Here is a 27691-nt window from a genome sequence, read left to right as displayed (position 1 = left end):
TGATGATATGTATCGGAAGATTAATGGTCATTAAAGAAATAATCAGCAGGAATTGTATACTTGGTACTTAAGCCACTAATAACATATCATAGTATTTTATTCGCTATGTCTACTTTATCTCTAAAAACGGTTGTATCACAATTGCTCAAACCATATATAGAATTTTCTGATCGCCTGTACAGTAATGCATCGTTTCTTAAATAAACATATCATCAATTACCAAAAAGCAAGTGCGTTCTATCAGATTTTTTAAATTCGAAATTTCGGCTAGTAATCGTTCTTTAATTCATTGATTCGTTCCCCTAAAAGGTCCTAGATACCGTGAAATGGTCATTTTCGATGGTACTTTAAATAAGTGCTTTCTACAAAATTCGTATCCTTTTAGTGAACAAAATCGCCACACCGTACATAATTGAACTAAAGGTTCTAATTATCGGGGTACTTTTCTATTGAAATTTTGAATGAGAGAATAAAAATGGCTTTTTCATCGTTATGTACAGCGTCTTGAGAAATTTTGTCCGGATATTTTAAATCTTCATTATTTTTACTTCCCGAGCGTAAGCAAAGGAAGTATTGTAATCGAGTCCATCGGCCGACTCTCTACTTTTACGTTGTCTCGATCTTTCATGACCCCTAGAAGACGAAGAAATGGGTCTGCCATTTCCGTCTGTCTGTCCGTCTGTCCGTCTGTCTGTCCGTCTGTCTGTCCGTCTGTCTGCCGTCCCGGATTTTTATTAGACAGATAATCTCCGAAAGGACTGGACCGATTGTTGTGAAATTTTGTACTTATATTAAGAATATCATGTAGATGGTAAAACGCTAACCAAAATTTTTCTAATCATCCTCACCACTACTGCGATGACGTCACTTCAAAATTGTACATAGTAAATGGGTTTTAAATTGTATAAAATAACATAGTCCTACACCTATAGTTTACAACTCCGAATTGAGTTTTCACCCGAAACGTCCAGATTTTTGAAAAAAAAATCAAAATTATAAAACAACATTTTGCAATTTAATTTTGAATCTGCTAACCCGAATGCTTTGAAAAGTTGCAGATATTTTAAGGCTATAAAGATCATCATAAATCTTTAGTCAAAATATATTTGGTTATCCCCTCCAAAACCTTGATGACGTCAGCTCAAAAGTTTGCCGAATAAATCATATCTAAAATGTACAAAATATGATGAATCTGTACTTGTGATCTATCACTCCATTCATATTTTTTGAATTTGCATGTACAGGGTGACTCAAAAAAATTAATGAATGCGTAAATTTATTTTATTGATTTACCCAGGAACTACAAAACCGAATGCTTTGAAATCTTGAAGATGTTTTAAAGTTATCATAAGTATGGTAAGTTTTTGATCCAAATGTATTTGCTCATCCCCCCTAAAAAATGTATGACGTCACCACAAAATTTTGCTGAATAAATCCTATCTAAAATGTACAAAATATGCTGATTCTCTTCTTGTGATTTATCATTCCATTTAAATTTTTTGGATTTGCATATACAGAGTGACCCAAAAAAAATTAATGAATGCGTAAATGTATTTTATTGATTTAATCAGGAACTACGGAACCGAATGTTTTGAAATCTTGCAGATGTTTTAAGGTTATAAAGAGCATAATAAATTTTTAGTCAAAACATATTTGGTTATCTTCTCCAAAAAACTGTTGACGTCAGCTCAAAAGTTTGCCGAATAAATCCTATCTAGAATATACAAAATATGATGAGTCTGTACTAGTAATTTATCATTCCATTTATATTTTTTGAATTTGCATATACCGGGTGACTCAAAAAAAAATGAATGCGTAAATTTATTTTATTGGTTTACTCAGGAACTACAAAACCGAATACTTTGAAATCTACTGCGAAAAAAAAACATAATAGGGATGCAGTCGTCACGTTTCTGACAGCGAGGAAAGTACTGTCTAAACTCTTTAGACCAATTTTTTTCATTTCGTACCTGAAGATTTTTTAACCAACACAAACAACTTGCATACTTCTGCGTCATTCTCTTTAATTTTGAATTGAGTACTTCGTGATGTTACCTAAGATTGTTTTGTTATTTTAGAATTTTAATTTAATATTTGCATTGACCTGAGATCGTCTATTTCCTTTTGACATGAATAAATTTTGAATTGTTGGCCGAAGTACTTTCCGATATGTCGCCAAACTCATCATCACAGTTAGAAAAATTCTAACATTCAGAATAGAAAAATACCAAGCACAACGTAAATTACATACAAATTTAGAAGGCACTGCTGTGGTAGTTCATTTTTTTCTTTTGCCGCAATTGCTTATGTCGTACTCTTCAAAATGCCTTTGGCATATAACGCTTCTGTCTTTTAAACTCGATGTATCTAAATATTTAGATTAGAACTACCTATTTGAATATAATTCATGTAATCTGATTTCATACAAAAAGTTATTAAGTACTGTAGTTTATAATACATATAACGTTATTAGAGTTTTATTTAACCGGATAACGGTAGGTGCATCGTAACACGTTTTATCTTATTCTATAATGACATTTTAAAAATATAACAAAAATATTTTTAACGACAAAGTTCAAAGCGCCCGAAAAATGAGTCAGCTATGCCTGCGCTGGTAGCCACGGTATTAGTTGTTTATGTAAAAAATTGGCCGAAAGTTGTTTTGACAGAACTTCCCTCGCTCCTGAAGTACAATGAAACATATCCAGCATTGATATGTTAGAGTTGAGTTTTTTCTTTACACTATTTTGTGCTGACGTCATCAACATTTTTGAAAGGACACATAGGTATATCAACTTGGATTGGTTTAGTGTATTACTAAAGATAACAGTAATGTATTCTCAAAATTTTCTGGCAAAATGGAGTGAGCCATTCTGTATTTAATCAATAACATAAATTGTTTTATTCATTTTTTTGAGCCACCTCTTTAAGCAAATCTAAAAAATCACAAGTAAAAACTCATCATATTTTGCACACTTTAAATAGAATTTATTCGGCAAAATCTTGAATCAATTTTGTGGGGGGAATAAACAGATATATTTTGATTAACAATTTAAAATGCTTACAATAACTTTAAAACGTTTGCAAGATTTTAAAGTATTCAGTTTTACAATTCTTGATTTAGTTAATAAAATAAATTAACTGATTCATTAATTTTTTTGAATGACCCAGTATAAGCAAATCTAAAAAATGAGGTTCTTAATTTCATCAATAAAAAATTGGTCGAAGGCTATAAGTATAATCCGACAAATCCAGCCGTTAAAAAAATTATAAAATTTTACTTATTTTACGCTTTTCCTTTTGTGATAAACGCTGTAAAGTAAAAACGATAAATAAGATTCCTTGTCCCTCAGCACTAATAGCAATCTGACGCTCAAGTGTTTATTTATGTTTATATATTGAAAGAATGTCACGTAGAAATTAGTTTGATTTGAAAGAGTTTACCTTCTCAAAACTCAGGAGTAAAATTATTAGTTAAAGCACAATCGAACAAAATGTTCTGAATATTATAATTGTTATTTTATCATTATTATTATTATTAAGACGTGTTTTTCACATTTTTGGAGAACATGGGGTGACTCGTTCTTAATTTGACCAATAAAAAATTTGTAATGAAGTCACCAACATGGATTACAGCACAATAGAAAAGTATATGCAGCATATTACATATGCAAGAAAAAAAGTAAACCGGCCAAGTTCGGCATCGAACCACTACCGTTTGTCGCACCGCTTTGTCGTAGTTCTTCGTCTTTACAACTCGGCTACTGCGGCACGAGGACTTCCGTCCGGCATTGGTAATATGGTGTATATATAGCTTAGTAATATTTTTGCGAAAATTTGAACGTTTAGCGAAAAAACTGATAGCGGATTCATATACTACAAGTAAAGGAGTATAGTTTTGTATAACATTAAAATTATTTTAAAATACAATTCAATGAAATGACGTCATCAAATTGTTGGTGGGGATGATTATCCAAATTTTGGCTAGCATTTAACCATCTACATGATATTTCTAATGTACGTACAAAATTTGACAACAATCGGTCTAGCAGTTTCGGAGATTACTTGTCTAATAAAAATGGATACAAACATCAGACGGACTGACAGACAGACAGACAGACAGACGGAAACGGGAGGCTACTTTTTTCGTACTGTAGAGGTCATGAAACGTTGAGAAAACATGAAAGTGACATTTCATCCGATGGATTCGATTACTATACTTCCTTAGCTTACGCTCGGGAAGTAAAAAACGATTCTTTCTGATTTTGTAAAAAATAAAAGGCCGATGCTGCAAGGCAAAAAAACAGCTGGCAGGTATCTCAAAGAGGTAGTCAATTTTAAAACTTAGAGAGTCGACACGATAAATAGATTAATTACTATTAGCATACGCTTCAAAATTAGTAACTTTTTAAATTTTTATGTCAACAGCTCTGAAGATCATGATTTGTAACAACACTAGGGTCGTTATGAAAATTCTTAACAGTACTAGTACTGTAAAATATACCTTAACGTAACTCGTTGCTAAGACGTTATTTGTATAGTAGCAGTATAGGATAAAATAAAAATAGTATATTATTAACTAAGGTTGTGAAGACAGACATTCTAGACCGAGAGCAAATTAGAACCTGAGACGCGCAGCGTCGAGGGCTCTAAAGCGCGAGGTCTAGAATTGGCTTCACAAACGTGGTTAATATACTATTTTTTCCACTAGTAGCCCATTTGAGGTTTGCGAATTTTCAAAATGTTTTTTCTGAAGTGCATCAATAAAAACATGTACTCACGTCATTTTAGTAAGCTTTGCAATTTTATTATTTTTTGACAATCCAGAAATGGTCCAGAACTTTTGTTTTAATTTCCTCCATATTTCCCGTTTTTAATAAATTTTTGTGTGAAAAATGTTGTAAAGTGAACCATCAAGTACCCCTCCTCATTCCGTCGTACTTACGCGACCGCGACAAATTTGGCTGAAAAAGATATGGACCTCGTGTCGTTAAAGCGACACGGGGAATGGAAATCCTCCAGCGTAGCAGAAGGATACAACGACGGCTCGATCTTCTATAAAAAAAAATCGCCGAAATAGTCCAAAGCTCATCTACGACAAATCAAGTCAAACCAAATCGGAACCATGAGTCAGTTTCACTCCCGCAAACTTCATTTTCACTCCCATCAACTTCATCAATTTAGTTTCACCAATTTATCCTCAATTACACCGAGAATAATCAATTCAGGGTTTGGAAATCATTCCAGGGCATAATTTAAAAGCAAATTTTTCAAAATGATAGTTTTCAGGTTATGTCTCATTTTTTCTGACAGTTGTTGACAGTTGTCACTTTCGGTGGCCAACTTCACGTTTACATTATTGACCAAGGTTCACAATTTTCCAAATTACAGACCTCTAGACAAGTCGACAATTAGCCATTGTAATGCTACTAGTGGAAAAATTATAGTTATTTACGTGGCAAGCTTAGTAAATTAGCCTTTACGGGCGAGCCGGAATGTTTGCAGGGCGAGCGACGTAGGAGCGAGTCCTGTAATCCGGTGAGCCCCAGTAAAGGCTAGTTGCAAGCGAGCCGCGTACAACGTTTTACTTCCTCTTGCTGAAAATCCTGAAAATGAACAACTTTGGCATCTCTAGAAATTTTACTTGAAATTACAGTCATAGAAATTGTAGTTATTTTTCATAGTTTGCTCCGGTAACTATGGAAAATTGAATTGTTTGAAAATAACGGGACTGTCAATTTGTAAATTCGATTAATAATTTAAATAGTTTAATTTTGTTTCTGAGCTCTGTTAATTGTGGAATTCGATGAAGATGAAGAGTTTGAAGGTGATTTTAACGTTAGTATTAGCACACAGTATTAGTGAGATTAAGAAAAAGGCCGACGTAGCGAATGTGTTTGATTCCGGTGCTGTCATGATAACGTTTTACAGGCAAGGTGCCTGTAAAGCTGCCACGGTAACGCTTTACAGGCAGGGTGCGTGTAAAGGCTAATTTCCCGAGTTAGTCCAGACGACAGTAAACGAGCTTTAACAAGACAAGAGGAAGTAAAATTATTTAAAAGAGTTGCATACATTACAGTTGTTTGTTTTTTAGTTTCGGATTCATCAATGTTGACAGGTGCATGTTTGGCGCCACAATTTGAATTTGTGTATTTAGGAACTTTAGTAATAAGTAACTGGTGTAAGGGATGCCGTGATCGGCACCAATGAAATTAGCCAAATACACTGACGTCATCCGAGGTCATCAAGATGGCAGCGTTTGACAACTAGCCGGTTTTCTCATAAGAGTCAATGCTAATATTTTCGGAATTCCTTTAAATTTGAGAGTGTGTCAACTATGTTTTTATAGTTTGGTAAGTTTGTTACAGTTTCTGTGTAGATATCTGTAAAACGCACCACAACGTTTGAATATCCTTAAAAAATAATGTTTTCCAATGTGATGTACAGGTTAACTTCGCTGCATCTTATATTATTTGTTTTGCAAATTAATTCTGTGTTAGTGTACATCAATGTTTTTTAAATACACTAGCATCTTAATATTATAATATTTTGTATTTTAGGAGAAAATGCCTAAATTTTGTGCTGTTGTGGGTTGCGCGAATCGAAGCACCAGAAATGCGGACAAATTTTATTTTCTTTTCCCAGCAATTAGCAACAATAAAGGTAAATATATACAGGATGGGGAAAAAAGGCGGAAGTTTTGGTTAAAAGCCTTGAAACGAGTACAGTAACTACCTATTAGATTTACAGTTTCTAATAAATTACTACATTGGTGCTCTTTTAGGTAAACCTGCAGATTTGTCGGATGTGGATCACCCTGATTACGTTCCATCTCAAAATTTAGGACATCAAAATAAATCCACTCATAACACTTGTAATGTTGAAAGACACAGTCGCTTAAAAAAGAAAAAACTGAATAAATTCCTCTAGACTTTTGAAAGCACTAATTTCATTGTGGGTTATTTTACTTATTCCAAAAATAAAAAAGTTTAGAATGGTATTCATTGTTATGGTAGGGACATCGTCTAAACACAAATTAAAATCACTTGCACTCATTTTATAAGGATTTACGCCGTTTAAATTGTTTAACTTTTGTACATATCTGTTTTTCTCTTTGACAGAAAGACATCGTGCATAATCACTTAAATTATCCATACTTTAAAAACAAATCACATACCTTCACTTAAACCCGTCACATTAACCTCAAACGAAAATATTAATTTCCGATTTACCGCTTAAAACACACGGATGTATTTTGGGTGACGAGAAATTCAGACCAAAACAGCGTTCTGTATTTTTATTTTTATTATGTATTTTTAAACTCAAATCGGCAAAAAAAAGCACCCTGATACACAGAAAAGATATGAAAGAAGCTAGTCACATGTTTATTTTCTAGATAAATACCCACACTTTTAAATAAAAAGCGAAAATGTTAACATTGTCACTTATGGAGTTTTACGGCGCTTGTCAAACGCTGAGTTCCCACCACAGCGTGACGTCACGTGTTATTGGCTAATTACTTCCCTCTCTGATGTATGGTCCGTTGTAGAAAGAAGATGTAACGGGTGAACTGCTAAATTCTGTTTTTTTACTACTATACTGTTCTTTTACAATTCACTGCTTCTGATTCTTATCAGGTTTATTGGCCCAGTTCTGGAAATTTAAAAGAAGAAAACGTTTTTCTTTCTCACGAAGAAAAATGGCTGAAGATAAAAACAGAGTTCCGCTATTCGATAGTATGAACTTCAGTAACTGGAAGTTTCGAATGGAAGCGTTGCTAGATGAAATGGATTTACTTGAGTTGGTAACAGACTTGTATACCACAAAAGTACAGTTTCTGGCAACGGATACAGCGGATGAGAAGAAACAGAAGGAAGCGTGCCTGACGAAGCTACACAAAGACGACAAGAGGTGCAAGTCCCAAATTATTCAAAGAATTGCTGACAGCCATTTGGAATACGTAAAAGATGCTGCAACAGCCCACGAGATGTGGTCCACGCTACGAAAAACATTTGAAAGAAAAAGCATGGCCTCGCAGGTGCTTCTACGAAAGAAGCTTCTGACAATGAAGTTAAGTATAGGAGCAGATTCAATGAGTACACACTTCCTCAAGTTTGATAAAATAATTCGCGAACTGCGGTCAGCTGGAGCGAATCTCGAAGAGAGTGATATTGTATGCCATTTGCTGTTAACAATGCCGTCAGAATACGACACTGTGGTTACTGCAATAGAGACATTGGCATCAGATGAACTAACAATCAGCTTTGTCAAAAACAGGCTCTTGGATGAAGAATCGAAAAGATGCGGAGCACATAGAGTAACTAAGAAGGAAACACAACTTCCAACTGTACTTATGGCACCTTCAGCGGGAAAAAGAGTGAATACACGTCCAAAACTTAAATGTTTTAATTGTGGAATGGTTGGACACAAAAAGGCGGATTGCAGGAAGCAAAAACTGAGAACAGATGAAAATGTCTGTGAGACCAAACTGTGCTTTGTTGCCCAAGACAATGCAGACAACTCATGGTATTTGGATTCTGGATGCACAGAACATTTGACAAAGAGTCGTGATTTGCTGAAGAACGTAAGAACACTCGAAAAACCCATCCAGATCAGAAGTGCAAAATCAGGCACATTCTTGATTGCCAGAGAAATGGGGGATCTTACTGTTGAAGCTATCGTATGAGAGCAAAAAAATCTTACGATTAATAATGTACTTCTAGTCCCAAACTTAGAGTTTAACTTACTGTCAGTGAGGAAATTGGAAATGATTTGCCTGAAGATTGTATTCGAAAATGGAAAAGGAAATATTTACAATAAAAACAAACTGATCGCGGCGGCACATCGTGAAGAGAAATATAATATAAGTTAGCCTTCAGTACACTAAATGCCGAGTGTGCTGCTGTGACAGCAGCCATTAGAGAAACCTCTGAATTATGGCACAAAAGATTGGGACACATTGGCAGAACCGGTCTCGAAAAAGTAAAACATCTGGTTGATGGAATTCAAGTAAATCTGGATCAAAATCCACGCATATGCTCAGTACGTGTAGAAGGAAAACACACAAGATTAGCTCATGTCCAGTCGAGGACAAGGGCTACTAGACCACTGCAACTTGTGCATAGTGATTTAATGGGGCCAATTCAAACTGAGGCGTATAATGGAAAAAGATACGTGCTAACTTTCATAGATGATTATACACACTTTGTTGTAGTTTATCTGCTCAATGCAAAATCTGAGGTCTTCGAACGTTTCAAAGAATATGAAGCCATGGTCAACAGCCACTTTGAAAGAAAATAAGCAGATTTCGATGTGACAATGGGCGAGAATATCTTTCAAGCGAAATGATTAAATATTATAACCGCACTCTGATGGAAAAGGCGAGATGTATGCTACTTGGTTCTAAGATGGAAAAATACTTGTGGACTGAAGCCATCTTAATAGCAGCGTATCTAATAAATAGGTCTCCAACTTTACCCTTAAAAGATCAAGTGCCTGCAGAGCTATGGTACGGTAAGAAACCTAATTTGAACAAACTTAGAGTGTTTGGATGTATAGCATATTTACGACTGCCAAACGAACTAATAAAGGGGAAGCTAGACTCTAGAACCAGAACCTCCTTCATGCTAGGATATTGTTCAAATGGCTATCGGCTCTGGTGCTCACAAGAAAAACGTGTTGTTTTTGGTAGAGATATTGATATTACATTTGATGAAACGAAGTTTGCAGCCGAAGAACCAACATTATATGAAGAACAGAAGCCTGAAAAAAAAATCGAAGAAGTTGCACAAGAAAGTATTGAGGAAGACATGGGTCAAGCCACTGAAGATTTCGAAGAAACATCAGAAACTGAACGTAGACACAGTAACAGGAAGAAAACTACACCAAAGTATTTGGAAGACTACGATACTTCCACAGTTGCCCTGGGTGCATCTGTTGATGATGTACCACTGACATATGACGACATCCAAGGAAGATCTGACTCTGAGAGCTGGTACAAAGCAGTCAGTGAAGAAATGACATCACTATTGAAAAATGAAACATGGACATTTGAAGAATTACCTGAAGAAAAAAGGGCAATAGACTGTACATGGGTGTTCAAAATAAAACAAAATGGACTTGGAGGTTTGGGCAAATATAAAGCAAGGCTGGTCGTTAAAGGTTGCTCCCAGCGACCAGGTCTTGATTATGGTGAGACGTATGCGCCAGTAGCCTGTCTGAACACTGTGAGAATATTGTTGTCACTAATAAATGAAAAGGGTTTAGTGGCTGAACAACTCGATGTGAAAAATGCCTTTTTACATGGCTACATTGATGAAGAAATCTATATGAAACCCCCCTAGGACTCAACACTGCCTCAAACTCAGCGTGCAAATTACAAAAATCCCTGTATGGATCGAAGCAAGCCCCTCGCGCGTGGAATTCACGTTTTGACGACTACATAAAGAAGCTGTCTTTTAAAAGGTCAGAGAACGGCAAGTGTCTTTATACATATGAAGAAGACTGACCAGAATGAAATTTATCTTCTTCTGTATGTCGATGACATTATCCTCGCAGCAAACGACTATGAATCTCTGATTACTGTTACGGAAAAACTTAAAGAAGAGTTTAATATGACAGATCTAGGAAAACTGCGAATGTTTCTGGGCATTGAAATAAATCGATCTGATGACGATATGTTCCTGAGCCAGCAAGTCTACACTCAACAAATACTGAAAAAATTCGGGATGGAAGAGTGCAAAGCAGTAAGGACTCCCATGGTAATAAAACCTGGAGATGACGATGGAGAAAATGAATCAGTTCCAGAGAAGCCCTATCGAGAGTTAATTGGAAGTCTCATGTTCCTCATGCTAAACACCAGACCCGACATCAGTGCTGCGATAAATTTCTACAGCCGATTCCAAAGCAATCCAAAACGTTGTCATTGGATTGGATTGAAGAGAATTCTGTGATATCTCCAAGGTACAGCAGATCATGGTCTCTTCTACCCAAAAGAAGGGAGACCATTAACCTATGATGCAGACTCCGACTGGGCAGGAGGAGCAGACCGGAAGTCCACCTCAGGCTTCCTAATTGAAGTTTTTGGAGCCACTGTCTGTTGGGCAACCAAGAAACAGACCACTGTCGCCTTATCATCTACGGAGGCTCAGTATGTAGCCCTAGCAACTGCGACTACTGAACTCCTGTAGTTGAGAAATATTGCGAGAGATTTAAGCATAGATGTGGAAGAACCAATTGTAGTGTACGAAGATTATTAGTCCTGTATTCATACTTTGCGCAAGTGGGAACACCAACGTCTGAAACACATTGACGTGAAGCACAACTTTTTGAGAGATTTGTACCAGAACAAAACCATTGATGTTCGATACATCCCATCCGAAGATCAGAAGGCCGACATCCTTACTAAGGCGCTGGGAACGAATCAATTTAGTAAACTTTGTACAAAAATAGGTGTTAGGCCGCTGTAAACGTAATCACAGTTCTTTTTGTTTGTCTTAATTTTAAGGTTAACTGTTCACGATAAAATGACATGTAAACAAGGAGGTTTAAATGTATAGAGAGAGTATGCCGTGTATCTTCCATATATCAAGGTGTGACCAACATCTCCCGGGTGAGAGGAGTGAGGCGCGAGAGGCTTACTATACTGCAGTACAGTGGCTGACGAGTTTCAATTTCATACAATTTCAAGAAAAACAAAAAATATTGGTTTTTAAACAAAATCTGTGGTTAATACACTTCCCACACGTTGGCGTATCTGATCTTTGCAAACATCCACTAAAATCTAGAACAATGACAAATGTGTTAAAACTAATAGACAGCAGTAAAATCTAGTTCCGCCACTGACTCGCTCAATTGCTTATCCGTCAATTCACGAATGTGTACGAAGACCATACGAACAGCAGAGAGGGTTTGTATATGTGCGACACAAAACAACGAGCCCAGTACTCTCTCTATACATTTAACCTCCTTGCATGTAAATATTATTTAAGGTTATGAAAAATCAAATTGAGGGAGGGTGTTGACAGGTGCTTTTATGGTAAAATTCCAATAGTAGTACTCTCTGAGTGACGTCATGCGCGAACTGGTCTCATTTTGAGCCGCACGAGTATCATATCTTGAGAATTATTGTATCATGGGTTTCCATAGCAGTAAGTTAAGTTTACGGGTTGCTACGACTAACAACTAAGAGGCGAACGGTAAGTAAATTACTTGCTGTTCAGCTGAACGGTAAATAATCATGCATTCAAGATTTTTTTTATTTAAAATTCCATGCGTGTTCAACTTCGATATTTTCGCTTTCAGCATCACTTATGATTTGATATTTTAAGCAAATAAATCACTCACTTATAGTCGCGGAAAGAAAATTAACTCGAAATCAAGCCAGATCAAATCTAAATCGACAGCGGTCAAAATGGAAACTGATTTTTTAAATTGTTGTTTATATTAATCGAAACCATAGTAACAAATTGTAAATTAAAAAAAAGACCTTGTTGATGTTTGATATGAATTCTTTCAATTTATGAATTTGATAAAAAGACGCAAATCTTTTGATGGTCGTACAAAAAAATAGTATAAGCGAACGTTAAGGGGGTTTACTGGTCTAAGACAAATTGGAGACGTCGCTTCGCTCCGTCGCCAAACTTTTGCCTTCGACCAGTAAACACCCCTTCCCGTTCTTAATACTTAATATACTATTCCAAACCTAACGCTGAAAAGCAAAACAGCAAGCAAGTACGTAAAATGAATAATGGTACTGTATCGATTTCTGCTTGGACATGGGGTAAATCAGCACTCAGTCTAAACTATGTTTCGCTTCGCCCAAGCGCCACATACGGTAAATCTGCACCGAACAGTAGAGGCGAAGATCCCTAGGTGGTCTGGCCATAGGAATTTACGTGCTAAAATTTTGGTCGTGTTATTGGGTGTTCTACCAAGGATTTGCAAGTAGTATGTAGCGAATTTAATGAACTTTTTACTTCCTGAGCCTAAGCTAAGTTTTGTTCATGTATTATAATTCCGGGCACACATATGTTGTTTAGTGGTGAATGTAAATGTGTGAGGAGAGATGTGGTTGTACATGGATGATAGTGAAAAGAAAACTATATACAATTTTTGTGTCTTACACATAGATAAAGCCATTTTAGCAACTGTAAAATGTTATATATTTCGTTATATTTCAGAAACATCTGAAGACATATCACCCTATGCAACGTTTCAGCTATCGGAACCAAGTACATTACCTCAAAACACAATGCTGCATAGTTTAATGTATCATGAGTATCCTATGACAGAAGGTTGTGCATCACCACCACCCACTACATCAGTTCTAAGAAGTTCGCCGTATTACAATATTGTAAGTTTGACATAATAAATTCATCCTATTTTGAAAATAGCAGGTTTAGACATGTTGAAAAAAAGTTTTTAGGTGCCATACGTCTAATTTTTTCTGCTTTTAGAAGAAATAATTTGAGAAAAGTAGGTTTTCCAATAGATTTTTTAGCTATTTTCGTGATGCCAAATACATAGGATATATTTTTAATCACGATTATACATAATTTCGGAATCCTAGTAAGTTAGTGACAATTAGAAAAAAATTTGCTCGAGCAAAAAGTATAAAATATCTCGTCTATTCAATTAAGAGGAAGAACTATATAAAGCTCAAAATTTGCATTTTTTTAAGTTAAAAATTTTTCCGGTGATGTGTTGAGGTATAGAATACTCAAATATTGCCAACAAAATAAGGTCTGCAATAAAAATGTTAACAATTTGTTATTTACGTGGTTTTAGTATATTTTGTAAAGCATATGGTAGATATGACACAGTAGTTTCGAATGTAGTTTATCAAATACTATTTTCTTTTGTTGAAACAATAACTGAACCATTTTTGTTTATATCCTGTACATTGCAAGAATCTTAAAACAGTTACGACATGAGAGATGAGAGCTAGGTACATCCCCGTCCTGATCGAGTTTGCGCTTGTTGTAGTGTTTCAATAAACAGTTAATTTTGAAAACTCAAACAGTGCCGAGAAATTGAAGTAGCCTACTAGCATTATGTCAAAATATGAGTCGTGGAACCTAAATCCTGATTACGTTTCCCTTTCTTTGGTTCCACATGTTATCCTACATATTTTCTGCAAGCGAGTTTCTTGTACACAAAAAGTTATCGGGTTGCACTACGTTTCGGCGTAGTGGAAACTACGCTAAATCATGACGTCCACTCTAACTGACAGTTACACCATCATGTCGCAAGAACCCAATGGATCGTCAACGCCGTCAACTCATAAAACCTACGCTCATAGAAGGGAAACCAACACTAACTTTTCATAACAGAAACCATGCAATTGTTATTGACATCCACGAAGACTTTCCCATTACTGACTCTGTGGTAGCAGTCGGATCACTAGTAGGACCTCAACAGAGACGCATTCAGCTTCTAGAATTTCAAATGACCGAATATGCATATATTTAAAATTGGTGAATTCAGTTGCGTGCAGGAATTCACCACGGGGCATACAGTCATATTGAGAGTTTCCGTCGACAAGTGTTTGTTATTCCACCGTCGGAACATTTTGTTTTACCCTCATTTACTGCAATTATATACGACGACACATTGTTTCGCATATTTTTCAGTTTTGATGATATGACCCGTTTTCTGTGCAAGGAAACAGGACACACGACAAATAGATGCCCTAGTAAATCACCTACTGTCACTAACACGGAGCAACACAGCTTGAATCCCGAAAATCTTTCCCAAAATGAAACCCCCAACGAGTATATGGTTCCTCAGCTCCTACCATCCCAGATCGTACTACAACACCACAAAGAACTGCCTGAAAACAAACCCACTGAAACAACAAAAAAGCGACCGGCCAGGTTAAACTCTAAAGAGCTCCCTGGAAAAACTCGTCCAATTTCTGTCTCTTCAGATAATGACTTAACACAAACCACTGAATTTGTAATACCATCTGCACCAAACCCTCGAAAACAACCTAAAAGGTTGAAAACGACATCTTCAACTGAATCACTACAAGCGCCACAGAAGTCTGCGTTGACTGATCATCTGGCTCCGTTGAAAGTATGTTTTGAAAAACCAAATCAGTTCGTCCCTTTTTAAGATCAGTTCAGAGACTTTTTCTTAAATGTCCCAAATACTTCCAATCTCCTCCATGTGACCCAGAAATACACGACCAATATACATCTATTTATTGATATTCTTAAATTGTTATATCCTGATCTAAAAAACTGATACATGAAAAGTAAAGTCACTAAAATTAGAAAACGCCTTTACTCGTACAAGCGCATTAAATTTAGTTCTGAAACCCATACTAGGCAATTAACGAAACCACGTTCCGTAGAACGTACAGCACACAAAACGTAGAAAAAATTGTTATTAATATTATTATTGTAGTTAAGTGTGTTCTACAGAGTAAACTCCAATTACCGAACACACGACCGGCTCTTGATCAACCACTTAGTAATATATAAAACTTTAAAATCTAATGTATATCCTAATTCTAATTTAACCGAAGTTTTTTCAATTCGCCAATTGTGGATCTGAAAATCTCAACATCATCCTGGACGGAGTTAGCCAAATCACACATTAAACAAAGCGAGTAATATTTTAATACATCTGTTCTACAGATCATCTAGGAGCTTGCATATAAAATGTTTTCTTGGCCCGTGATAAATAGGGCCTACTATCAACATGAAAGTTAATCGATTCTAATAAATATGGACACTTATATCTATAGATATAACATATTGGGAATTATATACATTAACGTAAAATACGTTGTACGGAACGTAATTTCGCTAATGGTCTACTGAAACTGATCAATCCCAACGTAGTGAGTTCTTGTAGTTAGTCCTATTCATCTTACAATGGAATTTAAACGGGTACTATGCCCGTCTCGTTAATCTACAAGTCCTGTAATGGTGTAATGTGCCTCTCACAGTGGAGCGTCTATTAACACTCTGTACCAAGTTCACTCCGCACCGAACCATCCTAGGCTCGGATCTTACTCTCGAGGGTCTTCTAGCGAACTACTCTTTAACAGAATACCGAGCATTCAGTTTTACTCTCTTAATATTACAAATAATTACTCTCTTAATATTACAATGAAGTTTTCTCAAGACAACCCAACTGTACACACAAATTTAATCTTTCTTTTGTCAACCTTATTGTAAAGAAGACTAATAACTCTGTCTGACTGATGTCTTCACCTTCTTAAGTAAAAAAAATAGTCGAAAGTTGTTTCGACAGAACTTTCCTCGCTCCTGAAGTACAATGAAACATATATCCAGCATTTGCGTGTTGAGTTTTTCTTTACACAATTTTGTGATGACGTTATCATCATTTTTGCAATGGCATGTATATAATATTATTAATATTAATAACAATATTAATAATAATAAATGGTTTATTGCACCGCACGGGGCTTACCCCACAACGGAGCACATACAAAATAGAAATATAAATATACTACTACAAATAAGAACATCTTTAACGGTATACAATTCAACATATAAAGCGAAAAATATTTACAGCTATATATTAAATTCAAATCTTTTTATGCTTCTTAGGTTACAGTTGAACACATCCATCGACAAGTGAAATTCGTTGACTGTGTTGCAAATATTATGCAGTGGGGAAAACTTCAAAATATTTGTCCTTGGAATTTTCAAATGTATCAAGTGTGGATGTCTAAAGTTAACTCTTGAACAGTAAAAATTGATCATTTCAAGTAGGGTTGCATCATCAATTACGTTGCTGATAAGTTTCACAAAGAACATAACATGCTAGTTTGATCCTTGCAGAAAGACTCTTGGTGGAAAAATTCGAGAAATGTTGTTCTTGAGAGTATCCCCTTGGTAGATACACACCATAAGTTCTGAAATAAAGAAATTTAAAAAAACGCCGTTGAACATGTTCCAAGTCATGCAAGTAGCACTTGTAATGAGGAAACCAAACTATCGCAGCATATTCGAGTTTGCTTCTTACTAAAGAGGTAAACAAAAGTTTTATTAATTCAGCATTCCGTATTGCAGTAGAATTTCTTATTATATAACCTAGTCTTTTAATTGCATCTGTAGTGATCAATGGTCATTTTAACATGGTCTGCAAAAATAGCTTAGTATCAAAAATTACTCCCAGATCTTTCACATACGACTGCCTTATTAATACATGATTACCCAGTTTATAAGGATGATTAAAGATTTGACTAGATAACTTAAATGACAATAAATAACACTTCTCGTAGTTGAAACTAAGAAGGTTATCATTACACCATGAAAATAAAATATCTAAATCGCGTTGTAATTCCAAGCAGTTTCTAGACTTGTTATACGCCTATATATTTTTAGGTCATCTGCATATAATAGCGTATGTGAATGAAGACCATTTGCAATGGTATTAATGAAAATAGTAAACAGGAACGTACCAATAACGGATCCCTGCGATACCCCTGAAGTAACTTCAAAATGGGACGAACAAAATCTACAACATTCGACAAAATAAGATCTGCCACGTAGGTAGCTCCAAAAAAATGCACATAATTCTACTGAAAAACCAAACTCAGCAAGTTTCCGAATTAAAGTAGTATGGTCTAGTCGGTCAAACGCTTTGGAAAAATCAACATAGATAACGTCAGTTTGAATACCATTATCTAAATTATTGGCTAGATGTTGCGTAATAGTCATCAAGTTCGTAATTGTGAACCGTCCTCGAACAAATCCATGTTGATTTCGAACTCTAAGATTTTTACATTGATAATATAAATCGTCAACTAAAATCATCTCAAAAACTTTGGCGAAATGATTCAAAATGGAAATTGGTCGATAATTCTCAACAGCTGCACGATTACCGCCTTTGAATAAGGGAACGATCTTGCATATCTTCCATCTATCGGGGAACTTACGAGAAACTAGGACTAAATTAAAAAGAAATGTTAACGGTTTGGCGAATATGGCGGCACAATCTTTTATAACAAATGCTGGAAGCTGGAATAGAATCAGGTCCACTTGTGAACTTGGGTTTTAAATTCTTTAATTTATCGAACACTAGATTCTCAGGAATAGAACTGACATTGAAATTATTAAAAGATGTAGGCAGTGTGGCATGGGGAAATTCATTATTACCTGACACTAAAAATACAGAGCTGAAATATTTAGCAAAAGAATTAACTATATCGTCACCACTCTCAATCAACTCATCTTGGAATGTCATATTAGACGAGATACCCAAACTTTTCTTTTTTAAATTAACGAATCTCCAAAACTGTTTTGCATCAGACGAAATATTTGCCTCAGCAGAAGATACAAACTGCCTATAGGAAATTTCTATCTCATGCTTCACGATTCTCCTTAGGGTTATATCAGCATTGGTGCAGTGTAATACTATAAATAATAGTATTGTATTCCAAAAATTTTCTGGGACAATGGAGTCCGCCGGTCCTCATTTAATTAATAAAATAAATTGACTCATTCATTACTAGGTACAATTTTGAAGTGACGTCATCATATTATTGGTGGGGACGATTAGAAAAATTTTGGTTAGCGTTTTACCATCGACATTATATTCCTAATGTAAATACAAAATTTGACAACATTCGGGTGAGTACATTCGGAAATTATCTGTCTAATAAAAATCCGGGACGGTAGACCGACAGACCGACAAACAGACGGACAGACAGACAGACAGACACATGGATAGAGAGACGGACAGAGAGACGGATAGAGAGATGGACAGAGAGACGGACAGACGGACACAGACGGACAGACAGGTGAAACGGGGGATTTATTTCTTCGTACTGTAGGGGTCATGAAAGGTCCAGCAAACGTAGAAGCAGAGGGTCCGTCGACGGACTCGATTACAATATTTCCTTCGCTTACGCTCGGGAAGTGAAAATATCAATGCAATGATAAATTACAAGTATAGGCTAATCATACTTTGCAGATTTTAAAGAGGATATATTCGGCAAAATTTTGAGATGACGTCATCAATTTTTTGGGGTTGATAAACAAATACATTTTGATAAAAAATTAATCATGCTTACTTTTAAACATCTCCAAGATTTCAAAGCATTCGGTTTTCTAAATCCTGATTAAATCAAATATATACACCCATTCATTAACATTTTTTGAGTTACCCTGTATTTGCAAATCCAAAAAATATGAAAGGAATGGTAAATTACAAGGATAGACTTATCATATTTTGTACAATTTAGATAGGATTTACTGGCCAAAATTTTGAGCTGACGTCATCAATTTTTTGGAGGGGGTAAGTAAGTATATTTTGATTAAACATTTACCAGAACTTTAAAATATCTGCAAGATACCAAAGCATTCGGTTTTGAAGATTCAAAATTAAATTGCAAAATGTTGTTTCATACTTTTGATTTGTTTTTTCCAAAAATCTGGACGTTTCGGGTAAAAATTCAAAGCGGAATCATAAACTAAAGTAACCTCATTTGACATACACCTGTTAAAACTTTTATGACTTAAGCTGCTTAAGCCAAACCACCCTTATAAGTCAAACTGGCTATTGTATTACTTAACTCAGTTCACAGCTACATTATGCCAACAATGGGCAGTAATAATCTTGCGGTTCGGGTCCACAAAGCTTACAATAGCCAGTTTGACTTATAAGGATGCTTTGGCTTAAGCCGCTTAAGTCATAAAAATTTTAACAGGTGTATGTCAAATGAGGTTTGCGTACAAGAGTAGGACTATGTTATTTCATACAATTTAAAACTTATATACTATGCCGTCCCTAATTTTATTAGACAGATGATCTCCGAAAGTACTGGGCCGATTGTTGTCAAATTTTGTATTTATATTAAGAATATCATGTAAATGGTAAAATTAGCGACATCAAATTTTATTGTTTTTGGAAAATGCTGGATATGTCTCATTGTACTTCAGGCGCGAGGAAAGTTCTATCGAAACAACCTTCGGTCATTTTTTTTGTTTAACAAATAGAAGTTGCTCATTACGGCCTGCATTAGTTGTCAGAATGGACATTCCTTATCCACAAGACGTCATTAACTGATTTTCATGAGTACTGAAATATTGAAAGTAAACTGGTGACCAGTTGACTATAGTCTAATGGACGTCTGTTATCTTACACCAATATATTTTGTAAAGACAAAAATTAATACTGTAGACAAAATTTCAATAGTATGATTGCAACGTTTTATTTTACTTTAATTCCAATTTATTTAGTTATTATTTATTTATTCTATGGAATCCTTGTTTGAATTTTTACTTCCTGACCGTAAGCGAAGTAAGTATTTTAATCGAGTCCGTCAGCTGACTCTCTACTTTTACGCTTTTTCGACCTTTCCTACAGCACGAAGAAATATGCCTCCCATTTCCGTCTGTCTGTCGGTCTGTCTGTTGGTCCGTCTATCCGTTTGTCTGTTTGTCTGTCTATCCGTATGTCCGTCTGTTTGCCATCTGTCCGCATTTTTATTGGACAGATAATCTCCGAAAGTACTGGGCCGATTATTGTCAATTTTTGTTTTTAAGTAGGAATATAATGCAGACAGTAAAACGGTAACCAAAATTTGCCTAATCATCCCCACCAATAATGTGATGACGTCACTTCAGTATTGTACATAGTAAGGAGGTTTTGAATTGTGCAAAATAACATAGTCCTACACATGCAATTTATGATACCGTATTGAGTTTTTACCCGAAACGTTCAGATTTTTGGAAAAAAATCAAAATTATATAACATTTTGCAATTTAATTTTGAATCTGCAAAACCGAATGCTTTGAAGTCTTGGAGATATTTTAAGTTATAATAAGCATGATAAATTTTTGATAAAAATGTATTTGCTTATCCTCCCTAAAAAATTAATGACTTCACCTCAAAATTTTGCTGTATAAATCCTACCTTAAATGTGCAAAATATGATGAGTCTATAGATGTGATTTATCACTGCATTAATATTTTTACTTCCCGAGCGTAAGCAAAGGAAGTATTGTAATCGAGTCCGTCGGCCGACTCTCTACTTTTGCATTTTCTGGACCTATCATGACCCTTAGAGGACGAAGAAATAGGTCTCCCGTTTCTGAAGTTAAAGTATCAATATGTTGTGAAAAAGTAAGATTTGCATCAAATATTACACCTAGATCTTTTATCTTGTCAACATGTGTCAAAGCATTACCATTTAAAGTGTAAGCAAATGCAATATACCTCATTTTACGAGTAAATTTAACATAATAACTTTTATTTCAATTGATCTTTAAACTATTGAGTGAACAATACATAGTTATCTTATTTAAGTTTTGCTGCAATTTTACTACATCTTCAAAAACCTTGATGGAGGAAAAAATTTTCAGATCATCAGCAAAACCAAGAACATTGCATGTAAGAGAAGAAACCTGATCGTCGATATACAACACAAATAGCAGGGGGCCCAGGTTTGATCCTTGTGGGACTCCGGATGTTGACATATATTCACTAGATTTAAAGCCATTGTAAAATGTTTAATGAAAATGTATCTGTTTATCAACCCCAAAAAATTGTTTACGGCATCTCAAAATTTTACCGAATAAACTCTTTCGCAAAAGTGCAAGATATGAACAGACTTTTAATCATTGCATTCATATTTTTTAGATTTGCTTAAACAGGTGTCTCAAAAAAATTAATGAATCAGTCAATTTATTATTGATCACTAGAGAGCGGAATTTATGAAATTTGCATATCCGTTATTTTTTGCATATAAGTCTTGATATTTAATATGTGAACGAATCATGCTAATTAAAAATGAATACAGCTATAAAAAAATTGCATATTTGCATATATTTGCCTCCTGCTGCATATTTCACGTAACTGGTGCATATTTTGCATTTTTATCAATTTTTGTGCTAATTTGAAAAAAAAAATGTCATTCTATCGGAATTTATCTAGAGGGCCGAAATTTCATGAATCATATTGCAAATATTGTCCTGAGCTTCAAATAACTAGTAAAGGTTTGGGTTTTATGGTAATTTGGAGGAACCACTGGGTGTTAAGCCATTCTTCCAGGTAAATTCGGGTCCTGATTACTTATGGCAATACCGTTCATTCCCATATTTTTGTTCGTTACTTAAGTATATAATATATATTACGGTGGTCGAACGGACTTTATCCTATTAATTGTCATCGTGAGTTTGCATTGAAAGTATTTAAAGCGATACAGGTGTGTCAATATGTCGAAGGTAACTCAAATTAATTTATGGATTAAACCTTTTCCTGAACTTATTCTTCGAAAAGGAACTCTGTTTTGTCGCGCCTGCTCTAAACCGGTAAGAATTTTTACATCTGTGGACGTAGTACGCCGTTTTCTAATACATACGAGTATTTTAGAATCACCGGAAAAATTTTTTGTTAGAATATTTCGAAAAATATTTAAAAATAAATTTTATTACCATCAGTCTATCGCATCTGTCGTAGTACAGTGTTATACGTGGTTCTCCCTTGTTACATGTTGAGTTCTTTTTGGTAATATTACTAATATTTTAAAAGAATGCCGAATTAAAATTAGAAAACAACAAAATATTCTGCAAAGCTTGTGTGAAAACCGTAAGCCCACTAATTTTTTTTTAGCTATTTTCCTTTGTTAATCCTGTATATGTACGTTGTTTTAGATTCAAAGTGATACAAAATATAATGTGACGCAACATGTCCGAACGACTCTTCATGTAGAAAGGAAGAAAATGTTTGAAGTTTCTAAAATTAAACAGCAGACCATACATGAATCTGTTGCATCTACATCCACAAAAGATGAGCAGTTTCAGTTTAATTTTGATTTATGTAAAATGATGATCCAGTCAAATATACTTTTAAAAAAATTGGAGACAGGCCCTCTTCAAGAATTCCTTGAAAAACACTGCAATCAACATATTCCGGTTGAAAGTACTCTCCGAAAAAATTATGTAGGCCCAGTGTTTCAGCAAGTTTACAACGAAATTAAACATCGCATTGGAGATAATTATTTATGGTTCGCTGTCGATGAAACAACCGATAGTTGTGGAAGATACGTGGCAAGTTTAATTGTTGGACTCTTAAATGAAAATTTCCCTAGTCGAGGGTATGTAGTAAGTTTGAAAATGTTAGATAAAACAAATGGCAATACGATTACCAGATGTGTAAATGACAATCTTACGTCACTATTTTTGCCAAATGCCGTACCGGCGAATAAAATTTTATTGATGATCTCGGATGCAGCTCGTTATATGTTGAAAGCAGGGAATAATCTAAAAATATTGTACCCCAATTTAATTCACTCTACTTGCATTGCCCACGGTTTAAACAGAGTGGCTGAAGGAATACGTTTACAGTTTCCTACTGTTAATAAATTAGTGGCAAATGGTAAAAAGATTTTTGTTAAAGCCCCACTAAGAGTGCAACATTTTAAGGAAAAATTTTCAAACATACCATTGCCCCCAGAGCCGATTATAACGAGGTGGGGAACATGGTTACAGGCCACATTTTATTATGACAAATATATCAAAGAATTTGAGGAAGTAGTTACGGAGTTTAGCGAAGATTCTTCTCAATCGATTAAAGATTGCATAAATATTTTGGAAAACAAAGATTTGCGACAAGATCTAGCTTTTCTAAGAAGTAATTATCAATTCGTTTGTGAGGTAATAGAAAAGTTACAAAAACCCAACATGTTGTTGGTAGATGCCATAAACTTAGTGAAAGAATTTAAACAACAAGCAAACGCAGTAAGGGGTGATATTGGTACTAGAGTATCTCAAAAACTTGACGAAGTGTTAAATAAAAATGCAGGTTTCGGTGTTCTTTCCGAAGTTGCTCGTGTTTTACAAGGCCAGAAGTGGAGTTAGATTCAACATGAGTTGCAAAATTCAAATTTGCGCCAACAACGGGTGCGGATGTTGAAGGCACATTCTCCAATTTTAAACACATTTTAAATAACATATTACAATCATAAATTGTTTACAAGAAAACTGAAATACGTGTGTAAAATATAAAGTCTAAGTGTTCTTTGATTTGTAATATGATTATGTTTTTAATGCTTTTTTGCTTAAAATAAAACTTTTTTAATGAAAGTGTTGTGATAACCCAAACTTCCCGCCTTAAAATTGACCTTGAAAAGGTTTGAAAGGCCCGCGAAAAATTCAAAAATTCAAAGTTTGGCCTTGGCTGTGATCGTCTAACAAATGAGAACCTACGTTGTGTTTTTTTTTTGTTTTTGAAAAATGGCGGGAAGAAGTTCTTTCATACAAGTGCATACACGGTCGAGAGCGCCAGAAATAATAGACAAAATTAGGTTGGTCAAAAGCCTTCCTAAGGAGGAAAAAGAAACGAAGAACGACAGACGCTCAAATTGCCCTTCTGGCGAGTCCGCAGGGCCAAGGTGCCATCGGTCTTCATTCCCCAAAACCCCCTGGGGTTTTATTCACCGAAATATTACATGTCAAACACCTTAAGATATATGAACGAAAAACACTCGCGAATTGACAGACATACACATGAAAACCGAACAAACACAAGACCTACACATATGTAAATTGGATGGCAGAACCCGAATCATTATGAGAGTGTGGCGATCGAACAAAATATAGAACAAAATATATCAATTTCATTTACGAGCACAGCAAAATACCCAGAGGGGGCGGTGTAGCGCAAGTGGAGGTTGGGACTCCTGATCGTCACTGTTCTCCCCCACGACGGTGATTCTATCTACACCAAGGCCTGCTCACACGCACATCTCCATTACGAACGTGCCCTGCGAAACGAGGCGGTTACGATCGCAGATCCGTAGTTGGGTCCCGGCTATCACGAAACCGGCAGCGTTAAAAACCCGCGACCGCCCCCTGAAGCTATACAAAACCCGCGGACTTGTGCAGGTGACGCGATTGATCCCGTCAGTTTGAGAAGGAGTCGCGCGCCCCACGTACACTACGAGTTATGTGTTATTTACCTTCAATTCCATTTAAATGTTCAAACTCTATGACTCTAATATTAAATGACAACCGAACAAGCGTTAAAGTTTCAACAAAGAGCAATACACAACATTTAAATTCGCCACACACTCTTACGAAAATTCAACAACAAATAATTCTTAATTGAGATTAAATTTGGACATCAGATAGTTTATATGAAAGAAACATTCACCAACAAAACATTTACAAGATCCAAACCTAGCAAAGATTTATAAAACAAAGATCTGGTGTGAAATAAACTTGTGCAAATAAAATATCATGTTAGGTCAAAACTGCAGAGCATGGAAATTTACATTCAATTCAAATTATACAACAAGGAAAATTACTGAGGCTAAAATTGTGAGATAAAGAAAAATTGCATGAGGTGAAACATTGCAGAGTTAACAAATTTACATGAGATTAGCAATAATTCGTGTCCAGTCAGGTTATTGGTTAAAATTCAAAACGTGAAATTATTCAGCTACATTGTGGGCCATTATTACACATACATTTCCCCAAACAAAACACATAAACAAAAACATAGCAGACAATCTGCAGGTCCAAAATGGCGTTGGACGAATTCGTCATTCCAAATAATAGGCGTCGAAAATAGGCGATGCAAATATGCGATGAATCCTGTGGCGTTGTATAAACGATGGGCTAAATAAAAGGAATAAAAGGCACGTCCCCCCATGACCCACAATGTTGTTAATTTGTTCAATAGATTCAGTTAAAACATGTGCTCGTTTAAAAGAAACAAAATGGACGCTACAAAATGGCTGCTGCCTGAACAAAGAACGGTGAAAATAACAATTCGTTTGCCGCCATCCAAAATACAGATTTCACAAATATAGCTAAATAAAGCATGGCCCGAACTAAAAAAATCACTTCCTGTAAAGCCCTACTACGACGGAAGATAAAAAAAAAACGAGATTAGTGGAAAAAAAAGCGCACGCGTCGATGTGTCACGAGGTCAGGAGCATCGTCGGGACTTGAAACTCGCCGCGAAACAGGACCCAGTCCAAAACATACCTCTCCAAAGATGCGAAGATTTCGATACGGCTTACCGCCAAAAGGAACACACAACCTCGTCGTAAGAACGATGAGAAATCAGGAACACCCAATGGCTCAACGGGGGCTGCTAGGTTTTCCAATGGAACGGATCAACACTGGAAACGCAAAAACAACAGCAAAAGGCACAGAATAATTAACAATCAAAAATACGACCTGTTGCTCGAAGCGCTCGAAAGGAAGTGGTGTGTCTTCTCGAAGCGGTCAAACGGAAGTCGACCGTTTGTTCGAAGCGGTCAGAGGGAAGTGGGTGATTTCAAAGCGGATAGTTACCACCCTCGCCTTTTTTGCGCATGTCTCTTTTCTTTGGGGTGGTTGGTTGCCAACCTCTTCTTCTTACCAACCGTTTCTTGTACGCGCGAAATTCATTTGAAATTTAAAAATTCGAATTGGATCCTTACAGTGTTATGCTTATTTAATGCTTTTTTGCTTAAAATAAAACTTTTTTATTGAAAATGTTGTGCTTATTTAAGCGCTTATTCTTAATTTTTTTGTGCTTATAAATCCGCTCTCTATAAATAAATTTAGTTCAGCTTTTTTTTATTTTTGGAGCATATGCAACTGCATATCTCTGCATATATTAAGAAAGTTACTGCATATTTGCATAAATTTGATGCATATCATATGATCATATTTCCCAAAATTTTGCTGCATATTTTCCGCTCTCTAGTCATAGTTATGCCATTTGAGATGCGACTGCGATTTAGGTGACAAAGTGAATAATGAAAAAGCTCTCACATGACTGGTGGCATTCCATGTGAATAATAATGGGAATTTGCTCTGATTGGCTGGATGACCGTGAATAATAATGCAAGCTGTGGATAACGAATATTGTTATTTAGGTAAGAGGAAATGTACCGGTATTGGGCATATTATTTGATAGTCGTAGAAAAAATTGTAGGAGAAGAAATTATTATTACGATGAAAACATTTTTTTTTAAACAATAACAAATGGGCGTTACCTTTTTTTTTCATTTCTAACTTTACTTAAATGTCAGGACTGAACATAAGTAAATTATAAACTGACTTTTAAGTCGTCAGAGATGATATCTGGATAATCACAAATATTTCCTTGTCAGATAGGCCGGTGTCGAGGTGAATCGGTTTTGTCAACAATTACTCACCCTGCAAAAATGCAAAGGGGGGTGTGAGCCATCGATCCCCAAGATTGCCAGATGCAATCTGCTACTGTACTGATTTTTATTACCAGCGAGTCCGTGTCTTTTTAATTAATTGATAATAATCAACAAGTTCAGTACCATTTTATTATGATCTGCATAAGACTGATTTACTTCACAAATTATTCAGTCCAAGAGGTTGGAGTCAAAACGGTCTCTATCGTCTGATACGGAGTGTGCAATGAGTACTAAGGGAATACCGCGCGAAGCACTCACCCTCGCTATCGACAATGGCGACTAGTACTGAGTTGTGCAATGGAGCGAAGGGAAAAAGGCGCACGACGCCCCCGCTCCAGTTACTATCCCAGGTCTAGTATCAAAGAGTGCAGGGACACCAAGGGAAAAACTGAAGACGCGCGAGTTGTCCACTTTGATAACCAGTCCTTTGACCACGGACATCAAGGGAAAAACTGAAGACGCGCAAGATGTCCGACTGACAACTCTGTCCGCCACAAACAGACACTTCCCCCGCCACAAACGGGAGGCTATCTGCAGA

At 35.8% G+C, this 27691-nt stretch overlaps 1 protein-coding gene across 7 annotated transcripts in view; it reads left to right on the top strand.

Moving 5' to 3' along the window:
• Positions 1–27691, top strand: part of Dscam2 (Down syndrome cell adhesion molecule 2) — a 956598-nt gene that overhangs the window by 815627 nt on the left and 113280 nt on the right. For all 7 annotated transcript variants that reach the window (XM_064064644.1, XM_064064647.1, XM_064064646.1 and 4 more), the window contains one exon: positions 13182–13354. In XM_064064644.1, coding sequence (XP_063920714.1) covers positions 13182–13354 — 173 coding nt within the window. The remainder of the gene's footprint in view (positions 1–13181; positions 13355–27691) is intronic.

The sequence above is a fragment of the Zophobas morio genome, unplaced genomic scaffold, assembly GCF_036711695.1.
Source record: "Zophobas morio isolate AGI-343-1 ecotype UQ-CSIRO unplaced genomic scaffold, CSIRO_AGI_Zmor_V1 ptg000024l, whole genome shotgun sequence".
Classification (NCBI taxonomy): Eukaryota; Metazoa; Arthropoda; class Insecta; order Coleoptera; family Tenebrionidae; genus Zophobas; species Zophobas morio.
Note: the sequence above shows the minus strand (reverse complement) of the source record. Positions and strands in the feature narration are given on the sequence as shown.